Raw genomic sequence first — 10,673 nt, 5'->3', positions numbered from 1 at the left:
GGGGGGGGCGACAAGGGGTTACAAAGGCTGTTCTCGACTCCTCATCATCCCGATCCTTCATCCCCAACCTCAAATCCCCGAACCCCTAATCTCCAGCTCCCTCCTCCCAATCCCAACCCCCTCCCCCTACCCTCATATTATTCCCCTACTTCACCAAACCTTCATCTCGTTGTCTCAACAACCCCTCATCCCCCCACTATACTGGCGTAAAACACCTACATGAATTATCATCCAAACCGAGGCAACTCCATCCTCCATTCCCAGAGGCTGTGTACTCCACACGGTATGAGCTGTTGGCGGAGAATTGCATCATGTTGGGACAGACCTCCTCTGTACACAGCAACTGCTCACGTTTGGAGAATGAAGGACAAGACTCAGATGTCGAAGAGGAGTTGTTGGGTGTGTTCACAGGCTGGAACAGCTCCGAGGTGGTCAACACAACAGTGGGGAGAACTCGCTGTGAGTACAAGAGATATGGTTGTCCTTTGCTTCTTCAGATAATATTATTATTATTATGTGAACGAGATATTGCTGACCATAGTTCGCGGCTCATGTCTCTACACAGGCATGTATTTCTTTTTGGCGTGAGTACATTCATCAATCACTTGATTTGAGGCATCTGAGTTTGACCAGGCATGCTTTGCCTGGCTGTGCGCAAACTGCCACTTCGACGGTTTAGCGGTGATCTTAAGCTCAAACCGTTTCAAGAAATCCATGCTCCGAAAGTACACTGCTCATAGCAACCTTAGAATTACAACGTTCTATCTGATATTTTTGGCCGTTTTGAGTTACTCAGACCATGAGGTCAGAACCAAATGTTCTATTCTGTTCTATCAAAATCGTAAGATAATTCGGGGTCGTTATCAAGCTATTCAAAGAGTCGCATTCGCAAAAGATTGATTTGTTGTGAAACTCAAAATTGTTTATGTCTAATTTCTCAGAATCAAATATGGGTACTGCGCAGATAGAACTTTTTAATTAATTCTACAGTAGCAACATAATGTAAAGTTTTCGCATGGTAAGATGGCTAAAGGATATGTGTCTATGAATCAGCTGTAGTCACCATCAGGACATAGAACGCAGATCAATACTGCCGCAATAATAACAACCATATTATACTGCTTATAGTTTCCGAGTACACAAATTAACAATGTATTTTACGCGAATGTTCCAATCTGGCTGTCCTATTGAAAGGGAGTTAAGTTCAGAATTCCACCTCAAGAATAACCTTACAATATTGCAAGGGGTGTTAAAACTATGCACATTTGTTTATTTTTCAACTACCAATTATTATTGCAATGTTTTCATTTGTAGCAAAAATGTGTAATTAACCAGTTTGCTTGTGTCTCTGTGTCTCTGTGTGTATGTGTGTGTGTGTGTGTGTGTGTGTGTGTGTGTGTGTGTGTGTGTGTGTGTGTGTGTGTTTGCAGGTCACAGTTTGTTCGCACAGACAGACCTGGGTGACAAAGCTGTTGGCGGTATCCTGCTTGTCATCTCCCTTGCTGTGGTTTTGACAGCCCTGATTACGATCGTGAAGATCCTCCACTCCATGCTCAAGGTTGGTGACGTCGTTCAATTCGAGATCTCCCTCTGAGGTCACTGCGAAATACGCATTGCAGTTACCTCTCCTGTAACAAAATGGGTTTTACTATCCTTCATTATATGTTTTTGTTCTTTTTTGGTGTGTGTGTGTGGGGGGGGGGTGTTTTGTTTTGTTTTATTTTTGTTTTTGGCATAACTATAACTTTTGAGTTCAGGCTTTTTTCCGCTTATTTTATTGATTTAAAAAAAACATTCATACATTTAGACAAAACACTTACTTTACATACATATTATTATGTCAGCCTAATTTCTGTCAAGATTATCAAACTATCTAAAATACTTCTGTGTCGAGTGATTTAAACGCCGAGCAGATTACGCAGTCTGGAATTATACCCTTCATGACTTTGTCGCACACCATTATGGACTGTCTCCGGTCATGTGGTTTCTGAACCTTCAAAAAGTATGTCGTGCGTGGAAACGTAGGGTAGTTCCACTGAAATTTTCAATGACTGCATACATGTTGTATTTGACTTTACACAAAGTAAAATATTAAGATAACGACATACATTTTGATGATGATGATGATGATGATGATGATGATGATGATGATGATGATGATGATGATGATGATGATGATGATGGTGATTTTTTTTGTTTCATCAATGGACCTGGCGGACTCTACGAAGAAATCTTCGAGCGAGAGTGAGGTTCTTTTTCGGCTCCATTATCAATATTATGCTTAGCGGCACCTCCACTCGTCCAAATAACTCCATTCGACTTGCCATTGTTTCTGGACATTCAAACATTCAGCCGTCCCCTTCACGATGGGGAGTACCGTTCTCAACAAAGACAACCACAACCAATGATGATGATGATGATGATGCATGTTTTATAATATGAAAAACCGTGAATGTAATATGTACATTATGCTGTGTGTTACGTATTAAATTTTATTTAGTCAAGTTACACCTTAAAGCTCTGCCCCCCCCCCCTCCCCCCAACCAAAAAACCCCACCTTTTTCACTTGCCCCATGCTCTAACCCATTCAGTGTATATCTTTGCTTTCACTTAGTACCCCTTCCCCCGCCCCTATACCTCTTTCTGCTATCACATTGGTTTGCATTACGGCTGTAGCATGGCTTAACATGATTACTAAGATGTCGCTTATGGTTTGACCTCCGACCCCAGGGCTCTGTAGCACGTGCCATCCATCGCACCGTGAACTCTGACCTTCCCGGCCGTTTCTCCTGCCTGACCGGATACATCGCCATCATGGTGGGCTGTGGGCTCACCATGGTCATACAGAGTAGCTCGGTGTGTGTGTGTATGTGTGTGTGTGTGTGTGTGTGTGTGTGTGTGTGTGTGTGTGTGTGTGTGTGAGAGAGAGAGAGAGAGAGAGAGAGAGAGAGAGAGAGAGAAAGAGAGAGAGAGTGTGTGTGTGTGAGTCTGTGTATGTGTCTTTGTGTGTCTGCGTGTGTGTCTTGTGTTCTCTAGTGTTTGTCAAAGTAATGATGTTTGTATGTACGGGTGAATGCATGTTAGGTAATTGTTGTGTTTTTGAATTCTCTTGTGTTTGCAAGTGTGTGAGGAAAGAGAAAGAGACAGAACGACAGACTGACACAGACACAAAGAAAGAGAGAGAGAGAGAGAGAGAGAGAGAGAGAGAGAGAGAGAGAGAGAGAGATTATGTTTTACCTACCTACGGGTAAGAACGGCGGGAGGATACACAATCATACATAAATGAACAGTCAGACAAGTATGCAGACAGACCGATAGACTAGAATGACTGAGGAAGCGGTTTAAGATTTAAGTAATTTATTACTTAAATCTTAAACTGCTTCCTCAGTGATTGATGTGTGGAGTCGGTGGTCTAATCGTTATGCTCATAGACTCTCAACTTAAAGGTCGTAGGTTTGAAACCTGTCAGTGGCCTGATCTTGTGAACATGAGAAATGCACTTCACACGGATTCTCCTCTCTTCAGCCAGGTGGACATGGGTATCTAGCAATAGACAGCGAAAGATTTAGGCAGTTTGTTAGTGTTTTAGACAATGTAATTCGCAGATTGAACCGTGTGATTCCATGGAATCAAGAATGTTTCTGAATCGTGTTCTACATAGTCAGCTGGGATGATTTCAGTTGTAAAACTCAGAGGGCATTCTGCAGAGCGTAGATATACAATATATATTATATATATATATATATATATATATATATATATATATATATATATATATATATGGCTCTTTTTGTCTATGCAGACTGTCAATTTAGCTTAAGATGGTTTTAATGCTGTCTTCATGAAGATTCTTCCTTGGCTTATTTTTTCCTATGTTTGAAGCGCTGATTATGTCTCAGTGCTTGCATGCCAGTGACGTGGATCGAAGCTCTGTAGTTCCGCTGTTTCCCTTTCGTTGTTGGCGCTCCTCAGGCTGGTTGTTTCTAAGGCTGCTCTCTAGCATTATAGTTCTTTTCTTTATCTTTTTTCTTCATGTTTTCCTGTCCTCAGCTATTTCTTCCCAGATGCTTAGATAAGCTGTTTTTGCAAGTGTCTTTGTACCTCAATTTTGGTCTTCGTCTCTTTCCCTGGGCAGGTTCTCCATGGAGTAGTTGCTTCGGAATACGGCTGTCGTCCATTCTCTTGACATGGCCCAGCCATCTCAATATTTTTAAACACAACAGAGTTGTCATGCTCTGGAGGTCTGCCCGTACCAACACTTCAACATTTGTAACCTTGTCACGCCACGAAGTGCCTAAGATCTTGAGGCAGCATCTGTGATGGAAAATGTCAAGCCGTTTTTCTTACCTGCTGTATAAGGTCCATATTTAAGATCCATAAAGGACTGTGCTGAGGACACATGCTTCTTACGTCTTGATCTTTGTTTTGACGGTTAATCTTCTTTTTTTCCATGCTCGTTTTGTCAGCCTTCCAAAAGCTGTTGCTGCTTTCCCTATCCTGATGTTGATCTCATAATCAAGTGATTTTGTAGAACTGATGGTAGACCCCAGGTAACAAAACTTGTCCACTGTCTCAGGTTCCTTGTCGTTCAGCCATATATGGCTCTGCTGTGTACCTTCTTGGGTAAGAATGACAGTTTTGTTAACACTGATGACAAAGCTAAAGACCTTGCATGCTGTTGATAGGCGGTCCATCATTGTTTGTAGAGCTGATTCAACATGAGCAACAAGAGCGCATCGGCGAAGAGAAGGTCTGGTACTGTTGTTTTGTTGATTTTGGTCTTGAAAGATTGAAAAACGACCAATCAGTTCTCCAGTGGAGGAAGACATCCCCCGGTGACTTATTGAATGCTTGTTGCAGTAAGACAGCAAAAGAAGTGTTAAAAAGGGTTGGTGCTAAGACACAACCTTGCTTTACTCCGCTATTGATGTTGAAGCTGCATGATGTTGAACAGTCAAACTGAATGGTGGCCTTTTTATTTTCGTGGTTTGAAATGATGTAGTAGAGCTAATGGTAGACCCCAGCTGTATAAATAAAATTATTTATTATGGAAAGATAATGACCAGCGGCGTATAAGTAAAAGATGCTTTCTTTCACTCTCATCCAGTATTGTACCAAAATAAAGTTAAGACGAATTGTTAAACTACAAGTGATTAGATCTTCTTTGGCTTCAAATAGAACATGCAGCGCTCCTTGTACATTGACTTTACCCGTGGGGGAGGGGGGATTTTGTGATGACACATTTTTAATTATAACAACACATTTTAGATAGAAAAAGACTAATTTGCTGTTTGTGACACCACAGTCCCCAACAATCATCTCTTTTCACCAGGTGTTCACTTCTACACTGACCCCTCTAGTGGGCGTGGGCATCATGACAGTAGAGCGGATGTACCCTCTGACCCTGGGCTCCAACATCGGCACGACAGTGACTGGCATCCTTGCTGCAATGTCCACCACGGGGCAGCACCTGGACCAGGCCCTGCAGATCGCAATGTGTCATCTTATCTTCAACATTTCGGCAGTGATCCTCTTCTACCCTCTCCCATTCATGAGGTTCCCGATAGCCCTCGCCAAAACGCTCGGGCGCGTGACGTCAAAGTATCGGTGGTTCGCTGTTTTCTATCTCATCATGATGTTTGTAGTCATCCCCGCCGCTGTGTTTACGTTATCGCTGGCCGGGTTCGTTTACCTAGCCTCTATCGGCGGGAGCCTGCTACTGGCCTTTATTTTAATCAACATCGTGAATGTTTTACAGAAGAAGCGACCTCATTGGTTGCCCCGGAGGTTCCAGACGTGGGATTTCCTGCCTCGTTTCTGCCATTCGTGTGCGCCGTATGACGCCATCATTTCCTGTGCATGTCTGAGGGACATGTTCCCGCAGATTTTCAGCACTAAAAACGAAAATGTTGATTCTAGAGACGAGAGAATGAGTCTTGATATTGATGGCAGTGCCGTTCTCCTTCAGGTTCGGACCAGCTAGACCGTGTGAAGGGTTTACCTTCTGGTATGACTTGGATGCGTTTGATCTGCGTTCAGATCTCCAAAATGGGGCGTTCTAGAGTGTAGATTGGGGGTCACCAAAGTACGGCCTCCATGCCACATTCGGCTTGCGGGGTCGGTTCGCCTAGTCCGTCGCCATGCCACAATGCAAGATTTGTTAGAAGCCTGCTCTGGACTTGACCACGAACATATTTGTATCAATTCATTGAAAACCTCATTGTGAATTAAACAAGCTTTCATAGACTTTATAGATTCTAACTTATCTATCTTGGTTTGTAAGATTCAAATGTGTGCACACTAGAAGTTATAATTATCTTTCACAGCATTAAACAATTTCATGACATTTAAAAATATATATTTGCAAGTTGTCCTTATTTTCTAAAGTTAAAACATTTTTGGTATATGAAGCATTTTATGCATTTATTATCAACAGATTGTTTGTTTTTATTTGTTACGTATGCAGTATATTGTATTAAACAACAATGTCATCCGAGCCGCGATCGGCATTCTTTCAGTTATCCGGCCTGCAACAAAAACAGTTTGAGGACCCCTGATCAAGGTAGTTGCAAGAATGTTCATGGCTCACCTAGAGATTGGCTCCGTCCTATGGGACATGGAGGCTTGATCAGATGTTCCACCAGACTGTGTTGAAAATTCTGTCAAACACCTACCAAACAATATCTTACTAAACTGACTTCTAGGAGAATCTTAAATTAATTAACCCTCATTTGCTTAGTAGTTTGCAGCCGGCTTTGCGCCATATATTTTGTTCAAATGGTCAGGGAATTCCATGTAAGAGAGTGTCAGACACCTTTGACGGACATACCTTGTGGTGCTGCTTTGACTTGGGCTGCTTGGTTTGTGATTTTGGGTAAAGAACAATATCTAATATCTTCGTGTTTGACATTAGTTGATGCCTTGATTGCTCAAGAAAGGACCGAGTGTTATCTCATTTTCGTGAAACCGATATTGGTGAGCATCATAAGGGAGAAATTGAATGTCGTAAACGGGATTACGTCATGGTTGTAACCTATGGTCCTGCAGTTGTGAAAGTAAACAAATACATGGATCGTTCACAATTATGATATAATATAACGCTGTCTATGTTGCATGTTTTATGTTTATGACAGCAGAGAACAGATCAGCCTGTTTTGATTTTGTTTTTGCTTGGGTGTAAAGTCTCACTCGACTTCTACCTTCTTAAGAACTTTGAATTATAAATGTTTTTCACGAAAGCGTGGAATAAGGCACTTGTCAATTTTGGGTATATTCATGGAGTTATTTGTATCATCTTAAAGCCTGTTCATTTTCCTTTCTCAGAATTTTTTTTAATTCTTATGTCTAGAATAGAAGTCAAGATATTTGCTATTGAAGGAGGCGGGGTCACTTGGGTTCAGTGGTAAAATTAGCGAGAAAATGGCTGCAAAGGGGTGGGTGTCAACAGAGAAGTCTTTACAGGGAATCAGACCCACTCTGCCCACCTCTCTAGCTTCAACAGCACAAGGTCTGCTTCAACTACCAAGGCACCCCGGAAATAGCAGGTCACAAGAGAGTGACAAACATACACTTCTATTTTCACGTATAAGAAAACGTACTTCGACTTAAAAGATGTGCCAATAAGCAAAAAGATGTTGTGACACACAAACACCCACACATAGTACACATACAAACACACACACACACACACACACACACACACACACACACACACACACACACACGCATACAAACACACACACTCACACACGCTCACGGGAAGAGCATGTAGTCGAAAGAAAAGTCGGTTGGAGTGACATATGGAAGTGGTACACATCTAGACTAAGCTTTCTTCTCCGGTCTATGCATGATGTTTTGCCTTCACCAGTGAACCTTGTCAGATGGAAGGTACAGGAGGTCAACAAGTGTAGATGCGGTGAGCTAGGAACCATGAAGCATATTTTGACAAACTGCAACCTGGCTCTTAACAGGTACACCTGGAGACACAACGATGGGCTGAAACGATGGCGACAAAACAAGTGGAAGAAGGGAAATACGCCCCAAGCTTCAGAGGTATGGACTAATCAAGATTGAGTTCGTTCCGCAAGGAAGCAAGGTTCCCATCAGAAAGAAAGCAATTAATGAAGCCATGGAAGACCAGAGCGGGATCACATGGGAGGTAGCTGCTGACTTAAAGGGCTTCGAGAGATTGTTCCCCTTCCCAACAATTAAAAAAGCCATACTTGGTGTTATGGGGTGAAAAAGAGAAAGAGGTGCACCTGGTGAAGTTCACAGGGCCTAACGTAGACAATATCAATTCTGCACAAGAGCGGAAAGAAAATCGATATGAGGCGCTTCTCGGAAAAAGTGAGAAGGCAGGTTGGAAAGCAACCCATTTTCCGGTAGAGGTAGGATGCAGAGGTTTCATAGCAACTAGAGTGCATAAGTGGATGAGAGTGGCAGGACTTGTTGCAAAGAAAATTAATGATCTCATAAACTCCCTTCAGGAGACAGTAGAGAACGGATCTGGTTGAAGCGAGAGGACGTAGGCTGGAACGAATCCTAAGAGTTGGCAGTAGAGGAAAACAGTCGGACTAGCATGGAGACCTCACATCGGTGAGTGGGCTCGGTGCGTCATAAAGCTGTAGAGAGGAAGAGCCCGAAACAGCGACGAATTCTCTCCTGATCATTTCCATGCTAGAGTCATGGGATACGGAGCGTTCGACTGTGAGCAGTGCATTTGGCTGTTTCAGACTACGTATTGTGTGTACCTCAGTCATTGTCAAAACAACCCATGACCTTGGTGAACTCGGCCAGACCTCCGACTACTTTCATGTCCCCTGTCGCAAGACTGGACAGGCCGGAGAAAGAGCTGACCGTTGCCTCCCACCATGCCTGACTAGTCACGACTAACACCACTAGAGCCAGTCCCCTTTCGAAATGGCTAATCAAGATTTAAGCTGACTCAAACTGTGTAAATCTATATTATGATTGTATACTAAAAGGACTGTCTATGAACTATCTTTTTTATTTTAACAATCACCTTTGATTTTTACCATTATCTTTAACAACACTTATAGGCTATTTGAGAGGCGAGACCTTCTAGTGCATCCCCGAAAAGACAGAGCCACATAGGAAATTCGTGCAAAGTGTCTAGATCTATCCCAAGGATACAAAACGTAGGACCAAGCTGAATCTCGAACCCCCAAACCCTGAATCTCTACATTATCGGTCCGGTAGCCTAGCATCTGGACTATTGACGCCATTCCTTTATTTTGGGGCATAAAAGGCAGTGAACTCATGGTAAGATTACATTAAAATTTACAAAATTTGTGACAAAATTGGGAAAAACGAGTGAGGAAGTTTAAACATCTGTCCATGGTTTAACAACACACTCTTAAAGTAATGTTTTACGAGTAAATACAATTAAAAGTTATCGAATTATCTAAATATAGGCACACACATTTCCAATTTTATTTCAACATTTTTGTAAACAAGCGTCTGAATGATCCACCGCTTTTCAGAGCAAATGTGAGCTCTCTCGCAATTAAACTGTTTAAAGGCTGAGCAAAAACGTGATGCTTACAGCTATGCTCTGGAGGCCTAATCTTGAGCCTGTGTCTTGTTGGCTGGTGTGTCAATAAACTCTTTGACAGGCTAATATTTGTAATAGGTTACTCAACCAACTTTTTAGAACATTTGATTTGTCAGAAAATTGGGTTTCTTTCTAAAATAGATATTGGGATAGTATCACTTTAGGTGTGGTGGGACGAAATTGAAATACAAAAAAACCCCACCTCTTAAAGGCTGTGGAAATTGAAACGCCCTACCCCAATAATACGTCTAACTGCAGTGAAGTATAACTTAACCTCGTTGTAACAGGCTCTGTCAGCTGTCAGTCACAAAATGGCTATTAGGCAACCCAAACTGTCTTTTATTGATCGTAAGAGAAAACTATAACAAGTCAAACTGATTTAACCTTTTAGAGGCAGTGTAACTTCTACAAAAAATTTAATGCTGAGTAAAGAGAATTACACCTGCTGTTTAAGACAGGAGGTTACAGAAGCCTTTTTGATAAGCGGGCAAACAATGACGTAAGGGAGAACAAATTGAAAACTCATTCCCCAAACCTTTTAGGCCTGTTTTTATTGAAGACAGTTTAGGGGTTCTACACTCCGTTTACGTAATCTTAAATGTTGAAAATTATGGGGAGCCATGTATTTTCTCTAAAAGAGAAATTATCTGTCTCTTGGGAACGCTTTTGCAAGGTGAGTGACTAAATGTAACACTTTAAAGAAAAATATGTCACTGAACAAAGAACCTGCAGCGGTCTAATCTAAGACAATCTAATAGTTTTAATTTTAGATAACACCTTCTATTACGGACTACAGCCGATTCATTTTTAAGTGTCTGAGACACACTTATACTATATCACTCTCCTTTAAAGAACGCTTAGCTGAGTATAATAATTATTGACACACTACCAACTCTTAGCCACACTTACCCAGCCTAAATGAGATTTCTATGAGAGCTGAAAAGAAACCATCACATTTTTAAAAACAAGAATTCCTTATAAACGGTGCCTCCTATTTTTCCCCTTTATTTCCCTCGCCCACAGGCCTATGATGTCTATTTAATCTTGTATCATGTAGTGTTAAGTCATGGCTGTGGGCAGATTTCTCGCGAATTGCTGA

The 10,673-nt window shown here is 41.8% G+C and overlaps 1 protein-coding gene across 1 annotated transcript in view; it reads left to right on the top strand.

Annotated features, from left to right (window-relative positions):
* The window catches only part of LOC101864198 (sodium-dependent phosphate transport protein 2A), a 13,490-nt gene extending 6,992 nt beyond the window's left edge, over positions 1–6,498 (top strand). Inside the window, exons 4-7 of the mRNA XM_035973487.1 lie at positions 97–459; positions 1,431–1,558; positions 2,731–2,856; positions 5,333–6,498. Of these exons, the coding sequence (XP_035829380.1) occupies positions 97–459; positions 1,431–1,558; positions 2,731–2,856; positions 5,333–5,983 (1,268 nt within the window). The 3' untranslated portion in view covers positions 5,984–6,498. The remainder of the gene's footprint in view (positions 1–96; positions 460–1,430; positions 1,559–2,730; positions 2,857–5,332) is intronic.
* Positions 6,499–10,673: the final 4,175 nt, after the last annotated feature.

Source organism: Aplysia californica, unplaced genomic scaffold (assembly GCF_000002075.1).
Source record: "Aplysia californica isolate F4 #8 unplaced genomic scaffold, AplCal3.0 scaffold00027, whole genome shotgun sequence".
Lineage (NCBI taxonomy): Eukaryota > Metazoa > Mollusca > Gastropoda > Aplysiida > Aplysiidae > Aplysia > Aplysia californica.
This window is presented reverse-complemented; position numbering and strand designations above follow the sequence as displayed.